Genomic DNA, 21,258 nt, shown 5'->3' with positions numbered 1-21,258 from the left:
AGAAGGAGAGGGCATCGAGGCTTGAGATACAGATTTGCCAATTTAATGGATGAAAAGAAGAGTCAAGAAAGACTGATGAGAAGCCAGGTTATTAAACATCACAGACATGCACTGCATTATAGGGAAAGGGGCAGTCCCTATTTTCCTGCAAGTAATCTGGTGAATTAAATGAAAAAACAGGTACAGAATTCTCCCAACGACCCAAGAAGAACATTACCCTGGAAGGATGAAATGGAAGAGACATGAAAATAAGGTTAAAAAAAAAACCAAAAAAAGGCTTCTAAGTAAAATAAAGCCAAATGGCGGGAAATCCTCAAAATAAATATGAGAGCCGAGGATTTTCCTAATAAGGAAAAAGGGTATAGGCAGATGTTAACAAAGACTGTGGAAAAGTATTTTTAAAAGACAACTCTACCTATTATTTTTGCAAAAGGAAAACCTGGAAGGATCTATGAAAAAAGAATGAAATTGGCTCTTATGGGAAGATAAGTGGGAATGGGCCAGAAAACACACGCAAGGGAGTAAGGCTTACACAGTTTTGATTTTTGAGCCATGTTAATGATTCACATGTTCAAAATATATCATTCAATCAACAGGTTTAGAAAAAAAAAAACCTGAAATTGAATATAAACAGAAATGACCCTAAGTATACATTTATAGATCTAATTGATCACACACGCACACACACACACACACACACACAGAAGGAACTAATTTGTGACCTTGTAAATACAGTACTTTGTCTATCCTCTGTGGGATTTATATTAAAGGCAAAAAGAATGGCAAATATTATTGAACTTTATTTGGTAGGTTTGTTGTCTAGAGTGGTCTTGACAGAGTCATTTCAAAACTTTTTGTATTAATTCTAAGACATTGGCATGGCTAGGAACCAAGGTTCTCACCACGGGAAAAGAAAGATACAAATAAGGAACAGGACAAGGAGAAAAAGAACATTGGGGTACTATACTCTAATTGATATAGACAAATAGATAATGTGTGTGTGTATATATATATATATATATAGTATAAAGTTATAAATAAGTATATACTTATTGTGGAATATACTTATATTTATTCAATATAAATTAATATAAATAAAATATATTTAATATAAGTAAATGTTTTTAATATTATTTAAATTATTAAAGGTATATTATAATACATAATAAATGTATTATTTATTTTTACATACTATATATGCTATTTTATATACTACTTTATATACTATAAAAATATACACATATATATCCTAGTTCTATCCACTGAAGCGTGAAGTCAAGAGAGACTAGCACACCGCCTTGGAACTGAAATACCACTCCTCTGCTAAAAGGAGCCAAGACTTCTTGGAGAAATAGCTGATTCCAGGTCTAGGGCAGGGAAAATACAACATGAGCTTAGACATTTTCTTACAGCATAAAATAAAAAAAGCACTTAAAAATTAAAGGAGATATATCAAAAGGAAACAGCCAGACTGAGGGGGTTCCCACCCCCCAAATGTGAGGGTAATGAAATATACTACACTGAATTTTCTTTTTTAAATCTATGAGTCCACTGTGATTTTCAAAAAAGAGGAGAGGAGGAGGAACGGTAAGTTCTTCTTTAAACAAGAATGCTTCTACTTGATACAGAGAAATGACAGAATTAGAAAAATTACCATTTTGTAACCACCAACGTGATATTTGATTCAGACAAGGTTTATCACTTCTGCCAAAACCACTAAGTGAAGTTTTGTTCGAGATTTTCAGGATTTTCAGTCTCAAAATATCCCCCAAATTACTTACTACCAAGGGATAAAAATGGAGAAATCTCTAAGTCCACCTAAACTAAGTAACTAAATTGCTATCATCAACCAAGGGATCAAACTTACCATCACCACATATAGGACAAACTGAGGTGGGGCTATAAGAACGTGTCACCATCAGCTATGCAGTGTTCTTGACTATGACTATAATCTGAATCAGACAATGAGGAAATGATCCATCTGTGGAACTGTGAGACACTCTACAAAACATCAGCTCTGGAATGAACAAAATATCAATGCCATCAGAGACACACACACCCACCCCCAACTCCTTAAAAAAAAAAAAACCTAAAAAGGTGGAAGGCAAAAGATGCCTTAGATTCTAAAGACAAAGAAACACATATGTAGACTATCAATGGAACAAATGGGGAAATTTGAATATAGACTAGGTATTACATAATATTACGGAATCAGTGCTAAACTCCTTGAGCGTAATAAGGCACTGAAGCTACATAGGAAAATGCCTTTATTCTCGGGAGTTGGAGCTCCGTGCTGAAGTATCAGTTCAGAAAAAAACAGGAAAAGAGATAGGTGAGTATGCACAATTCAGAGAGCTAGGTAAAGCAAACGAACAAAATGTTAACACTTGATGAATCTAGGTAAGGGGTTTACAAGCATTCATGATACTTTCCTTTTAACTTTCCTGTGGTTTTAACATTCTTCCAAAATGAAAGTTAAGAAAAAATAAACGACAACCCTCTGGAAGACAGGGACCAGCATACTCAACTATAAATGTGCCTAACACAATGCTTGGTATAAAAGAAGGTAACTCAGGCCACCTGGGTGGTTCAGTCAGTTAAGCATCCGACTTCGGCTCAGGTCATGATCTTGGGGTTTGTGAGTTCAAGCCCCACGACGGGCTCTGTGCTGATAGCTGGGAGCCCGGAGCCTGCTTCGGATTCTGTGTCTCCCTCTCTCCCTGTCTCTCCCCTGCTTGTGTTCTCTCTCTCTCTCTCACAAATAAATAAACATTTAAAAAAAAATTTTAATAAACAAATAAAAGCAGATACTTATTTTAAAAATAATGTTTAAATTCCCATTTTTCTACCAAATGCCTTATGGGTTAGTTACAGAAAATACCAAGTTATTGATTTAAATGTAGAATATAAAATATAAGAGGCTGAGTAAAATTAAAAATTCCTGTCTGTGTTGAAAAGCCCCAAAATTTGAGGGGCTCCTGTATGGTTCAGTCAGTTAAGCGTCCGACTCTTAATTCCCACTCAGATCATGATCCCAGAGTTGTGGGATTGAGCCCTGCGTCAGGCTGAGTGTAGCACCTGCTTAAGATTCTCTCTCTCTCTCTCTCTCTGTCTCTGTCTCTGTCTCTCTCTCCCTCCCTCCCTCCCTCCCTCTGCCCCCCTTTCCCTGGGTGCTCTCTCTTGTGCGCGCGCCTGCACATGCACGCAAATTAAAAAAAAAATTTTTTTGAGATTATAATCACTGCCAGTTTCTCCAAGGAGACTGGATGATTCCATTTACTTCCAAAGAACGTTCAGCTCCAGATGGGACCTTGCTGCCACTTCGTTCTTCAGTTTCACCTTAAAGAGAGTTGAGTACATCCTGAATCAATTCTTTCAGCCTGGTATTTTTCAGTATTGCCATGAACACGTAAGGGATTTACAGTAGTAGCGGCAGCCAGGCGTAACCCCTAGCCCCTATCCGTGAGTAGTGACTGTTTTAATAAAAGCCAGACGTGGGGGCGCCTGGGTGGCTCAGTTGGTTAAGCGTCCAACTCTTGGTTTCGGCTCAGGTCATGATCTCACCATTCACAGGTTCCAGCCCCGAGTCGGACTCTGTGCTGTCAGCGTGGAGCCCGCTTGGGATTCTCTCTCTTTCCCTCCCTCTGCACCTCTCCTGCTCACTCATTCTCTCAAAATAAGTAAATATTTCTTTAAAAAGTCATATGTATAAAATACGTCTTTCTCAGGTGCATTCATATACAGGTTATTTTATTTTTTAACACCCTATAAACTAGGCTGCTTTTGCTGTTTTTCACTCATGACTAAAGCACTAGGTTTTAGTATTCTGTAACCTAAACTGGGTACACCGTTTGCCAATCTGGCCCAGAGATGGGAGAGATTTGCTTCAGAAAAGGAAAAAAAGCAGCGACTAACATTCATGTGATTACTAACAAAACTAAAAGAAAGCAGACAGAGGTCTCTTCACAATGATGTGTGCTCACAAGATACGCACAAGGAAAAGTGAAGTTCAGTGTCATTTAAGCTAATCTGTACTTGAACCTTTTAAGAGATAAAACCATTTGAGCGGTAATTTAGTACTAAATTAACTTGGGGTTTTTTTTCTTCCTATCTATGAAGTTTTCATTGTTTAAGGAAAGGTTTCTGTAAGAGGAATGAAGCCATGCTCCTTTGCTATTCAGAAGAGTGAATCAAGCTGGTGACTTCTAGGCTGGGTAGCTTGGCTTATCACAGGCATATTCAGCAAAGAGCCAAACACAGACCACATTTGGACATACAACCTTTTCCCAACACTATCCGCAAACACTCCATAATAAACAAGTGTTTTCATATCACTGAATTATCATGGTATAGAACCTTCTACCAGCAAGCTCTGAACGCTGCAAAGGAAGGATGCCAGACAAGGAAAAACAATAAGGGAAAAACAGTGGCAGATAATATTATCAGACAAAGGCTTTGAAAAAAATCCTTAAGATAATGAGATTAGGGGCACATGACTGGCTCATTCAGTTGAGCATGCGACTCTCGATTTCAGCTCAGCTCACGATCCCAGGGTTGGGGATCGAGCCCCACATTAGGTTCCATGCTGAGAGTGGAGCCTGCCTGGGATTCTCTTTCTCTCTCCTTCTGCCCCCTCCCCGGTTTATGCATGCTCCCTCTGTCTCTCTCCCTCTCTCTCTCTCTCTCTCTCTCTAAAAAATAAGATATAATAGAAATGTTTTTAAATATAATATATAATGAGATTAGCAGTTAGACTGAAAAACAAAGGTTTCATTTTTTTTCTTAAGCGAGTGACAGCGTACAGGTCTATGTGATCAACTAAAATGCGACCATTCTGATACTAGAGATGACAGAGCTTAGGCAGGACTGCCCGCAAAGTCAAAGCTATTTAAAAGGCCCGGGTTTTAGCACACTGTCCTTCTGGCTCCCCAGGTAGGTACTTCTTAGTAACCAGACATTGTGAACATGAGCACCAAACACTCTTCTAAGGTGGTATATCTCTTGGATCATCTTCAGAGGGGTACATTTCATTGATGCCAAGTGCACTGCTCCCTGGCACTCTGACCCTTCTGAAGTCTTCCCACTCCTAAAGACTGGACTTTTTGTCTGAAAGTCTTACTTTGCCAGCGTGTAATTTGTTAGGTCAATTACACCATTTTCGTGCTGTTAGTAAGTGCCCATATTCGAACGCGAATCACCAAACCGGCTCAATGCACCGTCAGCACACGGTTGTTTAAAATTGTCGCTCAGATAATGGCCACAATATCTGCACACTTCAGCTTACGGTAGAGAAACGTATTCACATATATACCTACAAAGCAGAAAAAGAAAGGACTATGTCGGGGTACAGATAAGCACATGTTAGTTAAACCAGAAGCTGCGAAGGGAAGATGTTTATATGCAAGGGAGGCGAGGAGAATCAGCAGAGCCCATACCTGTAAACCAAAACAGTTGAGTGAAAAGCAGGTTAAGAGCGCAGTTTCATGCAAAGACAACTAGCTGAAGGCTGGTAGCAAAACCACACTTTCTTCCTTGGTTCAACAGAGAAGCACCTGTCTTCCAGTCCCATCAGGAAAGGGCTAGAAAAGTAACAAGAAATGAGGGCAATTAGAGGAGGACTGAGAAAGCAGTTAAGGAAGGAACAAGAAAGAGAAAGACAGAACAAGGTGGATTGTGAATCCGACGTGAGAAGCAAGAATTTGAGATTAGGTTTTCTGGAAGGGCAGTGTCATGACCATGTCCAGAAAAGAATCACAACACGGGTAGGTGGACTGATGTCCTGACTGGTGGAGGCTGGAGTCAGGGGAATTGGCTGGGAAGCTTCTGCTAATAAAACATGGTTTAGAGAGGACGTGGAGGCTTCCGGAGAAAGAATGTCGTGGAGAAACAATCAGCCCCATTTTATTTCAGTCCAAGAGTGAAAACCAAGGAGAGGGGGGGAGAAAAAAAAAAAGACTCCAAATTTCAGGGCCCTGGAGACCAGGACGGCTGTGGTGTCATTTGCAATAATGGACACTTTGAGAAAAGTTGATACCTACGACAGGAAAGATGAAAGGTTCCTCTTCTGACATGGTAACTTCTACGTTCGTCCTAGCCAAGTGGCGAGCGGTAGGATACAGACAATGGGAGAGATGGGGCGGGTGAACCCTTTTTAGGCAGATTCCTCCCTGCCCCCCTCCAGGGACCTCACAACTTAATTCCAATTTGACACTGCGGTCCAGGACTAGATGGCTGGAGAGCGAGCGCCTACCTTACCAAGGAAGCCTGCCAAGGGCAAGATACTTATTCTAGGCATTTTTAAAAGCCCATGTCACTGGTATACCATCTTCAAACACCAAGTAGCATTTAAATATATATCACGGCGCTTTCATTTCAAGACTATTTAACATTTCTGAAATATCTAGATCAAAACGTTGGGTCAAATGACTATATTCCAACAAGACATCTACTAAGAGAACAAATTTTCCCCACCCACCCCTCATCTCTCTTAAGATAATCACCCCATTCAAGACACCTGTCAGTCATAGCAGACTTTTCTTAGTGCTGCTTCCTCTCAACCTTGCCGCCAAGGTGCTCTTTTGAGTAATAATAAAGGCCACACGTCACTTTTGCTGGGCATGTATATAAATACCTCCAGCTCCCTTTCTTCTAACCCTAGTTCAAGGCCAACTGCACCAAAGCTTTTGAGAACCAGCACTGGAAGAGCTTCAAAGAGAAACTGCCCATTAACCACAACAGCAGCTGCTGGCTAGAGCCTGCAATTTAAATCTCTGAAAAAGAAACTGTGGCTTCTGAAATTTAAACAAGGAGGTGCCACTTGTAATTACAAACATTCCAGTGGGTCCTTTCCTTCATTGATGGTTTCCAAACAAAGGCTTTTTATTCAATTTTGGTGGCGCTCCCCAATCCGCGAATGTAGGCATTCCTTTGAGCTTTTCTTGTGCGGTGGCCAACTCAGAAGAGGGGCGCGGGAGGCGGGTTTCACCTGGCCGGGAATGCTCAGACCCCTCAAAGCCATCTCATGTGTAATTACTTGTTTGGCTGAAAACCAAAAAACCAAATGCTTCAGATTTATAGTCCACATTAAATACATTTGAGCAAGAACCCCTTAACACGCACACACGCCCTCACATTTCACGAACCTTGGAAAATGGAACCAACCTATTTTCCCCTAAACCAAAGAAGTTCATAAATTAACACTAAAGCATTCCAACAGTTGTAGCTGAAATTACGAAATTCCTATTTTAAATCAACGGGGCAAATATTGAGAAGGACAAATAGTAACTTTTTCTCTCCTACCCCCATCCTGCAAAAACAAGGTACTTACAGCTTGCTGTCTGCGTTTCCCACACCAAAGAAGGCATTTTGTGATCACTTTGGTTACAGAACACAGGCTGAAAGTAGCATTTAGCCACTTCAAGATGAGAAAAGACATTTTTTTTCTTTTAAGTCATATATTCACAAAATGCAAAGGCATTTCTACCATGGAGGCATTTAAAGATAAATACATGAATGAGGTATATCTCACAGCCATCAAACTAAAATAGCCCTGCCTACAGAAGTCCTCGGATGGAGAGTATTCATTATGAGAACAACTGGAAATGGCCAATCTCTCCATGGGTGCTTTCCATAGCCTGCCACAGTCGAGAGATTAGCTACAATTACGGCATATTTACACAACCGTATTTACACAACAATAAAACTCATCTTATCCGATCCAAACAAAACCTTGCTCAAAATAAACCAAACCACACGAAAAGGTCTCCTTGCAGACAGTAATCTGCGCTCTGGCTTCTCTTGTTTCTGCCTCAGCTTTTCCCACCAGCATAAGCCTTCACTCTACCTTGGCAAAGCACGGGCAGGGCCAAAATTCTGTATACCAGTTGAGAAGCTGTACGTTCAGTTCATGAGACTGTGATTATGAGAGACGGGGAAAAGGTGACTGTATCTTAGGATAATCTTTCTAAAGTAAATGATGGAAGAAATGATAGGATGTCCAAGATTTGTTTAGACGACTCTGGGGAGCGGAGGAAGAAGCGTACAGAGGACAGACTGACCACTGGTGGATAATTTACTGAACTGGGTGACTTCCACACGGGGTTAATTATGGCACTCTCTCTACTCTTGCATGTATTTGGAAATCTCCATAATAAAATGGAAAAATAAACAAAACATGAGCAACGTAAAAAAAAAAAAGTCATCTTGCAAACACAGTCCTTTTTGTTTTTGTTTTTTGCTTTACTTTAAAAAAAGTTGTCCTGGGGCGCCTGGGTGGCTCAGTCGGTTGAGCGTCCAACTTCAGCTCTGGTCATGATCTCACGGTTCGTGGGTTTGAGCCCTGTGTCGGGCTCTGTGCTGACAGCTTAGAGCCTGGAGCCTGCTTCAGATTCTGTGTCTCCCTCTCTCCCTGCCCCTCCCCCACTCACGCTCTGTCTCTCTCTGCCTCTCAAAATTAAAGAAAACTAACAAAAAAAATTTTTTTTAATTTAAAAAAAAATGTTAAAAAAAAGTTGTCCTCAGCTCTCTCTCCGCTTGAAAGAAAAGGGACAAATACCTGGTAAGAAAATCAAGCGGTGTTCTTGTTCTTGACTTAAGGATCCTTCCTTTTTTCCTTCGTTACATGGAACTAGTTCTACTGTTACTATTAATCCTTGAAAAGACAAATCAAGAGTTTAAAAATCAAAAGCTGCGGCTTCTGAAGCCCAGTTCTCACACATCTGACTTACTGCAGTGACACAAATCCAGGAGCCCTCCCCTATGAAGGTGCTTTGGACGACATTCATGTTGTAACTGCCAAATAAAGTCCACAGATTTCAGAATCATTTGTCAATACCAAAGACAACCTTACCAAGAACTGGTCCTTTTATCTCAGAGGTCACTCCTCTGATCCAGGGGTTTATTACCTAGAACAACAATTAATCTTGCTGTCTTCTCAATATAAACTAGCCTTAGCCAAGATACAGTTCTACCCATGATCCACATCCCTCACTGGGGTATCCCTGCTGGGAGGTGGAACAGAAGGTTTGCTGACTTGACATCAAGGGGCCTGCTCCCAGGGGGCCGGGCTGGGTAACTGACTTATCCTCAGTTCCACGATCAGCAGGGTCCTTCTCTGTGGGCTTTGGCTGCCTCGCTATAAAATTATGAGATTTCACCAGATGATTTTTAACATCCTTCCCTTTGCAAAAATTCCATGATTATAAGAATCTCTAGTTCCTCAACAGGTACTAAGAAAAAGCAGCTTTGGTGTAATGTTCCATTTTCTATTAAATACATGGCAAGGTGAACATGAATATTGTATTGGGTGAGTGTCTGTATACACGCATATATACGTACACATGTGTGTATAGATATACACATCTGTATGAGTGCGCATACACACTGACTGATACCATTAGGCGCTTATATGGGACTAATTGCTCCCAACTCAAAGCAGCAAATTTTCAATTCTGCAACAGATGTCGCTGTGTGATTTCTCCTTTCTGTGCTGGATTTTCAGTGAAAAATGCCCAGCATAATGGTCAGTACTATTCTTCACAAGAAAGAGATATAGCATTTGAATCCTTAGGATTTATTTCTTATAAATTTTCTTCACATGCTGGTAAATTTCCATTCCAATGATACCATAGATTAGTTTGGCCCAATTTAAGAGATCTCCCCACATAAAAACAGGCCTTTTGTCACACACACACACACACACACACACACACACGCGCGCACACACACCCATTTTTAAAATGTAAAAGCTAAGTGGCCAATTAGGTATTAAAATGTCACTTACAAAAACCCAGAGAATGAGACAGTTTATATTCACAGCAATATTATCCAGTTTTTAAAGCCTGAAAATCATTTAGCAATGCAGGCCAAGGAATTATAAAAATTCACGTAGGTTACGAGGCGAAAATGTACCGGGTGCGGGCAAAAGCCACCAAAAACTCCAAGAGCACCATTAATGATATTGAAGACTGGGGATTTCAATGTTTACGGCATTTCTTTAAAAATAAATAGTTAAGACTAACATTAGAGTTTGCAAGATATCTTACCGATCTGACATTCTCTCTCAAACCACTTCTTGACACATGTCAAAAAAAAAAGTGACACCTCTTTCCCTTCAACCAGTAAGTCCTCCAATGACCAGGAGTCTCAACAGGTAGCTAGCACAATCTTCTGCTGAAATTCAGAGCTGGGAAAAAGCATTTCAAAATCTCTCTTTTAGACCCGGGAACCTGTTAGCTTCTGGGCTTTTAGAGGGAGTAGAGCAAGACGAGCAGTCAGGGAGTCCAGGCCCAAGTCGGTAAGAATATGAAGTCAGGAAGTGAGGGAGGAAGCGAAAGTGTCCTGCTTGTAAGGCTTCTTCCCTGTCCCACTCCCCTTCACCAGGAGGGCCATTGGGGAAAACTGCATAAAGCATGTACAACATCCATATGAATAAAGCTCTTTGTTCCAGGGAACTGCCTGCTCTTTTATTCCCCCCTTTTTCCGTATTTGTTCATTTCAAAAGATTGCTCAATGGGCCTCTTGTTCCTCCAAAATGTCCCAGGCAAATAATGCAAGCTTGTCTCGTCACACAAGTCACTAAATGAAGCCTTGTGCGTCTCCAGTGACACACTGTAAATATAAAGTGGCATTAATGAGGGATATTTTATCAAAGCTATCACAGACAAGTGCAAGTCCCTCCTGTGGCTATTCAATTTGATGCAGGGAAAGGCAACAATAGCAGGGCGGCACTTCTGTAAAGTCCCCATCCCCGGTATACAAGCCCCAACAGGCCAGGACGAGCAAAACTCAGCCCCTGGGCTTCCGGCACCATCACAAACCTCCACCCATCAGCCATCCTCTCTAATGCTAAAAAAAGGTAAGAGGATGGTAGTCAACCACTGGTTCACTCGGGATGAGAAGCAGCAGCATGCATGCACCTAAAACATAACAGGCATAATTTACACTGAGGAGTGAGTTTCCACAACCCCATTTTAGCTGCATTTCATTAACATCCATTGACTCCAAACATCACAGGAGAGATGGGAGATCTTTTCCAGGGGATAGATGGATCCAGTTGCAGGGGAAGACAGAACCAGGATCTACTACTGTCCAATGGCCCCGGATAGCTCTCCCAGGGAGGATGTAAATGAAACACGCCTAATGAAGTTACAAGGCAACACCAACAGGTTTCTCTAACCTGACAGTGGTACCTGCAGGCCTCTGAGAAAGCTTAACGGGAGAGGACTAAGGAAGCAAAGTCCCCAGTGCTCACCTAAAGTCTACTCTGGATGCCCAGGACCTGGGGGCTGGGCCAAGACCCCTTCCCAAACCCATCACCGAAAAAGGCGTAAGAGGAAAAGCAGATTGAAAGAAAGTCATCTCATCCCCTCACTACAAATCAAACCCAATTACTTTCTAATTTGAACACAATCTGATAACCAGCGTACAAACAGGGAAGCACACAAGAGCAAGAAGCTGCTTCCATGGTAACTGGCAACAGAATTTTCTTGTAGCTTTGACATGCACGGTTGAGTTCCAGACCGCTCCTTTCTGAGTCTGCAGACATCCCTCGCTGGGAAGGCAACTTCTTACCGCGAGATAGTTACAAATATAGTACTGTCGCTACTACCCGGTACGGTCAATGAGCAGGCTGGGGACAGGAGGTATAATCTAATCCTACTCCGCTGCCGAGCGGCATTGCACGGCTCCCATTTTTAGTTAAATGGCAATATCCCCGACCAGCGCTCCCCCCCCCCCTTTTTTTGCAGCCAATACAAGTCTATTGTTGCCTCTATTATGCGCCAGTTACCGAGCCTTTACTCACGCTCACGTTTAACTGACACTGGCGCTTTTTACAATGCAGCAGCACGAGGGATCTCTTTCAGGAACATTTTATTGAACCCATCCAGTCAGAGACATCGCCCGAAATGAAGTTGTAACCACACCGGCATAGGCTGAACCCAATTATCTCGTAACTCATAAATTAAGAATTCACAGAAGAAAAACACATAAACAACATCCGGAGACAAGCAGAGGCATGGAAGCAAAAATCCTCAGCTCTGGAACCGAGCAGCTGCCAGATTCCCACCCCTATACATCCCCGATAGGTTCCCCAAGCCCAGCGCCCTTGCGAGCCTGTTTCGGGGGAAAGCAACCAACCCGGCATCCCCCAAACGCAAAGCCAGCACCCCAGACATCCCCATTTCCTACAGCGTGTCTCCTGCGGTGTTTACGTAACTGTGTGTCGTCTAGCGTGTAAACAAAAGGCACAGCCCAAGCGGAGAGGCGCCCGGGAAAGGCACGGTGGCCCCAGCGCTGCGCCCGCCGCGGCCGGGGGCTCCGCAGGTGGGGGCTGAGCTCTCGGTGTTCTCCGCCACTTGTTGCTCGCGGGTCCTGCAGCTCCCAAGCTGCAAGGAGGGGCTTTGCAGGCGCGGAGCCCTGCTGCATCCCCTCCCGCACCCCAGCCCCCCGCCTCGGCCCCGTGCCTCTCGGTCCCGCTCCCAGCCCGGAGCCCGCAGCCCGCGACCGGGAGCGCGGGGACGCCGCGCGGCAGCCGAGCGCGGCGGTGGCGGGAAGGGGAGGCAGGGTGCAGCGCGGCCAGCCTTTCCGCTGGGGAAGAGCTCCGGCTCCCTTTTGTTAGCAAAAGCAAACACTGCCCTCTTCTTTCCCGACCGCGCCAGCGCGCCCGGCACACGGGCAGTCACACATCGTGCTCCTGTCGAGTGCTCGGCGTCTTCGGGGAAGGCGCCGGGCGTGCAGAGCCGCCCCTGGGCAAATTCCCAAGACAGCTCCGCACGCAGGGGGCGCCCGGAGGCCCGCAGGGTGCCCGCCTGGCCGCAGAGGCCGCGAACCTCCCTCCACCACCCCAGGGCTGCCGAAAAGGACCGGCAGCATGGGAACCCGGCGTCCCCACTCGCGGCGGAGGACGCCGTGGCCCAGGCGGGCTGCGGGCTCCCGGCTCCTTCCCGCAGAGGCGGCGACAGCAACCTTCCCTCCCCCCCCCGCCCCCGCTCCGCGGGGCCGGGCCTGAGGAACTTTCCCTGCCTGGAGCTGGGCCCGGGAGCCCCGCAACCGGGCGGCGGGAGCGGGGGGAGGGGGGGCGGAGGGCAGCGATCTGGCTGGAGGGAGACACGAGGGGCGCGCGGTTCGGAGGACGGTGGAGAAAGGCAGAGCGCGGGGACAGCAGGAGCGACCAGACAAGTCTGGGGATGTCCTGTAGATCGGTGAGAAATCACGCTGGAGGCGGCTGCTAGTCAGCCATGGGGAGGTCTAGGGGATAGAGAATTAGGGGGCCCGCTGGAAAGGTGGGGGCGAATGGGCAGCTCTGGGACGGGAGGACCTGCAAGTTACGGGGACAACAACGAGTTTGGGAGGGTCCGGAAGGTTGGGGGGTACCTTCCATCCATCCCCTTCTCCCACATTCTCTAGCCCCCGGGCCCCCCATTCTCACTCCACTCCGCACCCCGCGCCAAGCCGGGGAGAAAAGGTGTGGGTGCAGCCATCCCTGAGGGCTCCAATTCCCACCCAGCTGGGCAAGGGAGAAGGGGATCACCGATCCCCTCTGCCCCTTCCATCTCAGCCCTGAGTTCCTCTCCACACTCCCTCGGATTCGGATTTAGGAAGTGGGGGAAGGTTGTCATGGAAACGTTTCCCCCTTCCACGGCTATGGCTACTGGGGTGCCTTAGGAGATTTAGAGGGCCAACCGGCCGGTGCCCACACCTACCTGTGGGGATCAGTGCCGCGGCGGAGAGGAGCAACAGCAGAAGCCGGAGTCGGAGCCCGGGAGGCGCCGCCGCCGCCGCCACCGCCGCCACCGCCGCCGCACACTGGGATCCGCTCGGCAGCACAGCACTCGCCATGTCGGGCACCTGCCTCAGACTGGCGGCGGTGGCTTCCTCCGGAGCCCGAGCGGACAACTAATGAGATGCTAATGACATGCACCGGGGGCGGAGTCCGGACCGACCAATCACAGCGCCGCTAGCCCAACCCGGCTCTCGGAGGACTCGCCCCCTCCCCCACCCCGCCCCCTGGCGCTGGCGTTCGGCGGCGCGCCCGCGCCACCTAGGGGCGGGGCCAAGGGGAGGGGCGTATGCAAATATGTTTATGTTAAAATTCGTTTTCGCTTCCCCGGGATCAAGGAAAAAGTGTTCTCCTGGGCGCCTGGCGTGTGGGGGCTCGGGCTCCAGGGGGCGGGTCTCGCTTCCCGTACACCTATATTAGGAACGTATACAGCAATGGCTATAGCCGACCGACGACTGGAGAATCTCCCTAGGAGGCTCCCCTGCGCGGTACACCGAGTGCATCTAGCCTGGAAACCACACGTTGCAAATTTCCGTCACTCACCTTGCACCGAAGGAATAGATCTTTGGGAAACGGGGGCTGTTCGGGAGTGGAGAGTGAGAATGCAGGTCCCCGGATTGACAAAACAATCTGGGAGAAGTGCATGCGTGCTTTGCACGTCCGGCGGAGCGGGAGAGCCCGCTCAACAACCTAGCGGTAGACTAGGGCATAGTTGGGAGAAAGGAGCCCTAGTCGGGCTCTGGGATTTTCGAGTCGGTATCTTTGCGGTAGATTTTCAGGAAAGGTGGGTCGAGCAGGGCCGGCTCAGGCTCCCCAGGTTGCTGAAGGTCTCCTTCCTGGCTTTTATACTTAGCGTATTTAATACATTTGACACATATGCAATAATATATATTTACGACTGTACACATTCAACAAAAAAATCTTTTCCGTCAAGGCTTCGGGGTGGAGGGCGGAGGCGGGGGGTGTGAGGATAGGGTCTGCCATCTTCCTGCTTCGAGGCTCAAACCCACTCCCTCCTCTATGCCCCCAGTCCCTGCTAAGGCGGCTGGGGACCAACAGGTGCTCCGAGCTTCCCGTGTCTCTGGGAGAGGCACTCCCGGCTGAAAGGATTTGCTTCTCCGGACTCGCTCTCTCTCCCCGAAACTGCCTCTGCTTTCTTTTCAACCAGGCAGCCGGCTCTCTTGTTTGTCTGCTTTTTAATTACTTATTTTCTTCCCCTCTAGAAGATCGTATGCGCTCTGACCCTCTGTTGCTCAAGCATCAAATTGAAGGACGAGCCATATTAAGTGTAAAGGTTTATAATAATTTAAGTATTCATAGAATGCAGAACAATAAGATGTAGGAAATACAATTTGCATAATAAATATCAATATCACAACAGCTAAAACAAACCATGACAAATTATCTGTGGCTAAATGACCAAGAGATTACTGAATGTAAATTGCTAAGTCTGAGCTGTAGTCCAGAGGAGCTGCGCGAAATGACTTGCCTGGCCCTCTGTCCTCATCTTGCTAAAAAATAATAATAATAAATAAATAAATAAATAAATAAATAAATATTACATATCAAAAAGGAAGTCAAGATCTGCCAACCCACCAAATAAGTTACACTTAAAAACAGCCTCCCATTATCCATTATGCATAAACTAATTTCGAGACTACCCTGTCTTCACAGCCCTGGATATTCTGCTCAGTAATTACAGGCTCCGATGCATGAACTACAGGCAGTTCTCAGGAAGTCAGCAAAGCTCCAGCAGACAAATAGTGCTACCTGAGGCAGGAAACCATCACCACATGGTCACCAGGATAATGCCCAGTCTGCAAAGTCCTACCTATTCTTATCACTTCCAGAAGTACAGCTACCTGAACAGACCAAAGGCAGAGTCCCACCAAAATCAAGATAAAAAATTTGAGGCTATGTGTATGTTGAAAGTGATGTGTAAATTATAAAGTAAGGTCCTTTATGCCAGGAACTCTAGCCCCCTAGCTCAGAGTAATATTTATATTTGCCACTATTATTATTATCATTATTATTATTATTACTACTATAACTACTCTTGAAATTAGTGAGTTTTTATTAAGTAGTTTGCATACATAATCTCATTTAATACTTAGAATGATCCCCATGGCACATAGTATTATCTCCCATTTTATATTTTTTAAAACATAGTGAGAAAGATGGAGCAACTGCCCCAAGGTCAAAATCTCTAAGGTGCAGACAGAGCTTATGCAATTAACCACTATGCTATACTGTGCTCAATAAATATTTGTTAAGTGAATGAATAAACATCACATCACAATGCATGAATAATAAGCATAGGATAGCTACATTTTTAACATAAGGCAAAAATATGCCAGCAACTGAGAAGCATTTTTTTTAAATAACAAGATTGCATTACACTCCTAAGGAAAAGCATTCCTTATGAGGCTGAATCTCCAAGAGAATCTAGTTAGGCCTCAAGCCTCCCACACTAGGAACACAGTATGGGGACATTGGAAGATGTGCAGTGTTTTCATCTCCCTTCATTCTCTTGGCACATCAAATGAACACCTACTCAAATTTCCAATTGGCAAAGAACAATATGGGACATTTCTGTAGGAAATGCTAATGCTGTGTGACTTACCTCACCAGAGAAATGCAAATAGCTTTAGAAATTCCACCCAAAAAACGCCACCTGTGTCACAAGTTTAAGGAACTTGTACGTCCAACTTCCCAGGTCATCGGACGTCCTTAAGCACTGGTCTGCCTGGAAAGAACCAGAGCTGAAAATTTGGGATGAGGCTGTTGCTACCCTAAACACTAGCCACACTCCTCTCCCCCCCTCAGCTCTTTCACACTGAAGATCTCGCCAAGCGATTTAACATATGGAACATGTGAAGAACGTATCAAATTCCCGCAGCCGCTAAGTAGAAGTTATGACTACTCTGGCTTTCTCATAGTAAAACTCGTCATTTTCTGCTTCGTGGACCAGAATTCCTCGCCAACTACAAGTTCCAACGTTTTTTCCCCTTGCTACATGGATTTAACCAATTTTGAAAGCCAGATGGTGTTTTTGCCATTTATAACTGATAATCAATTGTTTTGTGAATTTAATTTTTCAAGAAAGAACTGAAATACTTATCAGAATTACAATCTGGGGACTTCTTGTGTTAGAATAAAATTGCCAGAAGCACCGAGAGCCTAGTCCTTTTTTTTTTTTTTTCTGAAAAAACTTTAAAGAGCGAGAGGGAAAGAGACCCGATATCATTTGCCTTCACTAAAACAGTTGAGAAATATGGAACAGCATATATGAAAAATAAACATTAGCGGGAGATTCATGTGCTGTGGAATAATCAATAAGGACTAGTGACGTTTTGCTTTTTAAAATGCTAATTGTTTGAGTATCCACGTAGAAAAAGCAATAAAGGCAAATTATTAGGAAAAACAAAACAATGTTTGGAGTCAGCATTTGCCCTGCGACTGGATTATTTGAGTATCCACAGGAAAGTCGCTTAATCAGTTTATGGAATGAATGTTTTTGTGTCTGTTTCCTCATTCCCTCCACCCCAGGCCAAATTCATATGTTGAAACCCTAACCCTTACTATGATAATATTTGTAGGCAGGGTCTTTGGGAGGTAATTAGGTCTAGATGAGGTTTGGGTTAGATGGATCCCATCCTTATGTTTTAGGAATCGATACCAGAGCTCTCTCTCCACATACAGGCACGAAGGAAAGACCGTGTGAGCACACATCAAGAAGGCAACTAGCTACCTGCAAACCAGGAAGAGGGATCTCACTGGAACCTAACAATACTGGCACTGATCTTGAACTTCCAGCCTCCAGAACTGTGAGAAAATAAATGTCTGTTATTTAAGCCAGCCGGTCTCTGGTATTTTGTAAAAGAATCCCTAAGCCTCAGCTTCCATTGTCAAAAGGTATATTAAAATTACAATAAATGTCAGCTTTTAATAGAAAGTCTTCCATAAATTAATGTTAGAATATTGGACTGGATAGAGTCTTAGTCTATCTAGTAAGCAGCTCATCTGTACTTAGATTAAGACTAAGCAGCTCATCTTTGGGGGCATCAGTCTATGAATCTTTATGAAATATAAAGCCCCCTAAATCCATACTCCTAAATGAGTAATTAACCACTTTACCCACAGGTTTATTCTTCTAGAATCATAGAGTTGACAGTAAACTTGCATATCGAGAGTAGAGTATCAGTTTGAAGGAAAGATATGTGGACTTATAAACTCCACATAAACTGGGTCAAGGAGCAGCCCCAATGCAAGCAGAAGGGAAATTTGCCTTGGAGACCCAAGTCACAGCTGCAATCAGATATCTAAGAATATATCTGGGTATTTGTGGTGGATCCAAATATATATTCAATAAAAGAAAAAAATGTATAGAGCACCCCGATGGAACACTCATATTTTTTTTTATTTTTTAATGTTTATTTATTTTTGAGACAGAACACACAGGCTGAGGCTGAAGAAGGGAAGAGAGATGGAGACAGAGGGTCCGAAGCAGGCCCTGCACTGTCAGCGTAGAGCTGGTTACAGGGCTGGAACTCACAAAGTATGAGATCTTGATCAGAGCTGAAGTTGGATACCTAACTAAGTGAGCCACTCAGGTGCCCTGGAACAGTCATTGCCAAGTTCTGGGAATATAAAGGTTAATGACAAACTACCTACTGGCAAGGAACTCAGAGTATATTAGGGAAGACGGAAGACGGATTTGTCATATATGTTATACATGATAAGTGTTTTTATAATTAGGCATACGCGGTCCTGTGTGAACAGATAAGGGAGGCACCTAACTATCCCCAAGGGGCAGCTGTGAATATCTATAGAGCAGGGGAAAATTCATGCAGAGGAATGCTCAGGAACTGAGTCTTGGAAGTTGAACGAGACTCTACAGGATGGACAGGGAAACTATTGAGGGCCAGGGAAGGTATGAGTAGGGGAAAGGTCATTTGCAAGGCCCAGAAGCTTAGGAGAGCATGGCGTATATTTGGGAAATGACAAACAGAATGGCTGGTTCCCAGGCTACTGACCAATAAGTGCCAAGAGAAAAAGCTGGAAACAATGTACAACCAGGGAATGCCTTGACTGACATGCTAAAAAAGTTTCAGTTGCTGATTCTAGGTAAGGGGAACCAATTCAACTAGTAAGAATTCATGGTCAGGATACATACTAGAAAGATTATTCTAGTGGTATCATGGTAGAGAAATCTTAAAATGACTCCTAGGTTCGTACTTCCAGCATGTGAGAAGATGTTGGTACCGTTCCTGCAAGACAGATATCGGGGAATGGAATGGGCCTATCTGAGTGTTTACTGTTATTTCTGGGATGGGCAATGGGAAGAAGATGATGATCTCACTTCGGAGGTGTCTATGAAATATTCAGCCAGGCAATAAAAAACCATCAAAAACGCTGATCGGAGCTGGGAGTTAAGAGACCACATAAGTGGAAGTTGAAGTCATGGACTTGGTAGCAGAGGGAGGGGAGGTGGGCACCTAGAGAGAATATATTGAAGGACATTTTAAAAATAAGCCAGGAAAAATACCACACATGTACCCTAACCCCTAACCCTAAGCGTAACCAAACCTCAGCCCTAGATCTGAGAAAGTAGCTCCCTGAACACACAATAAGAAAAACTGGGAAGCAACCTCGTTGTTTTGGAGAGACCCCAAACATTTAAGAATTAATAGAATTTCTGAAAATGGTGCGAAGGTAGAGATAAAAAAATAAAATAAAATGAAAATAAGCCAGGGGTACAACTATGATGAACACGAATTATTTAAGAAGTTGGTAGAGGGGCGCCTGGGTGGCGCAGTCGGTTAAGCGTCCGACTTCAGCCAGGTCACGATCTCGCGGTCTGTGAGTTCGAGCCCCGCGTCAGGCTCTGGGCTGATGGCTCGGAGCCTGGAGCCTGTTTCCGATTCTGTGTCTCCCTCTCTCTCTGCCCCTCCCCCGTTCATGCTCTGTCTCTCTCTGTCCCAAAAATAAATAAAAAACGTTGAAAAAAAAAAATTTAAAAAAAAAAAAAAAAGAAGTTGGTAGAGCTTGAAAAGGAGGGACATGGGGATAGGGACAGAAGAAAAAGAGGAGAGCTCAACAGGGAAGAGACAGCGATTCACCATGTCAATTGCTACAAAGAGGTCAAATAAATACATTTCATAAAAACTATGAAGGGGCGCCTGGGTGGTTCAGTTGGTTAAGCATCCAATTTCAGCTCAGGTCACGATCTCGTGGTCCATGTTGGGTTCTGTGCTGACAGCTCAGAACCTGGAACCTGCTTTGGATTCTGTCTCCTTCTCTCTCTGCCCCTCTCCTGCTCGCTCTCTCTCTCTCTCTCTCACACACACACTCTTTCTCAAAAATAAACAAACATTAAAAAATTTTTAAAAATAAAAATAAATAAAAACTATGACGACTTGCCATTCGAGATAAAATGCTGAGGACCAGAATGTGCCTGGCCTCTAACTGAATATAAATGGTCTGATTCAAGTTTGACAAAACAAGGAAAAAGACATGTGCTAATTTTGCTTATCTTGCCAGTAGGGCAGGAAGATGTGATTTGCTAGTGATTTTCTAATATGGAAGAAACAGCTTTAGACTTTTTCCATTTGACATTCAATTTCATTGACACTGACAGACAGCCTTAGGTTGGATAGAGGGATTGTTGCGACAGAGGCAACTCAACTAATTATCACATACAGACCTTAGTTTTTATTTTTGAACTAAAATATGATTGGTCATGAAGCTGTAAAAGTTTTTCCCACACTTTAAAAGTCATATTTTCCTGATATGATATCGTAATTGTCAGATCTAGCTTTGTGATAATTCCATAGCCGTACAGCACAACTTCCCAGGCAGCAGGATTTGAGCAAGATCCATTAAAAAACAGATATTGATATCTATAGATTTTCATAAGGCTGCAAATATAAAATGGCCATATTATGAATATGAGATTGTATCACTTGCGTTGCTAAAAGATGACAATGGTAATATAACTTTTTGTAATATGGGTTGTAAACAGGACAAGTCCTGAATAGAAATTGTCTTGAAAATCCATCTTGCAGTCCCAAACAGGTGTAAATTTGGGGAGGATGGTCCCAAAAGCCCATCCTCACGGTCTTATGAGGGCCCTGACCGAGTGTTCATGTTTGTCCTTAGGATTTCAAACGATACTCCAATTCCACACCCATGTTTTGAATTGGATATTCTACATTTGTTTCCTTCTCTTTTGGGGAAAAGAGGGAAACTTAGAAGTTAGAGGGCTAGCTAACTAGCCCTCTAACATTAGCCAACAGGACCACGTTTATTCATTCTTCAAACTCTCAACTTAATTCAACCCATTGTGTGACTGATAGCAAACACCAAACCCTAAATTTCCAAAGAAACACATGTAGTTTAGCAATGTACCTCACATTAAAGTCAACGCCTGCCTAAATCCCATTTAGCTCTTTGAAAATGCAGGGGTTTGTCAAAGG

General features: G+C 44.1%; 1 protein-coding gene across 4 annotated transcripts in view; it reads right to left on the bottom strand.

Moving 5' to 3' along the window:
* Nucleotides 1-13,893, bottom strand: part of CADM1 (cell adhesion molecule 1) — a 329,561-nt gene extending 315,668 nt beyond the window's left edge. For all 4 annotated transcript variants that reach the window (XM_049621235.1, XM_049621244.1, XM_049621251.1 and 1 more), the window contains exon 1: nucleotides 13,704-13,893. In XM_049621235.1, coding sequence (XP_049477192.1) covers nucleotides 13,704-13,839 — 136 coding nt within the window. In that variant the 5' untranslated portion in view covers nucleotides 13,840-13,893. The remainder of the gene's footprint in view (nucleotides 1-13,703) is intronic.
* Nucleotides 13,894-21,258: the final 7,365 nt, after the last annotated feature.

This window comes from Panthera uncia, chromosome D1, assembly GCF_023721935.1.
Source record: "Panthera uncia isolate 11264 chromosome D1, Puncia_PCG_1.0, whole genome shotgun sequence".
Lineage (NCBI taxonomy): Eukaryota > Metazoa > Chordata > Mammalia > Carnivora > Felidae > Panthera > Panthera uncia.
Note: the sequence above shows the minus strand (reverse complement) of the source record. Positions and strands in the feature narration are given on the sequence as shown.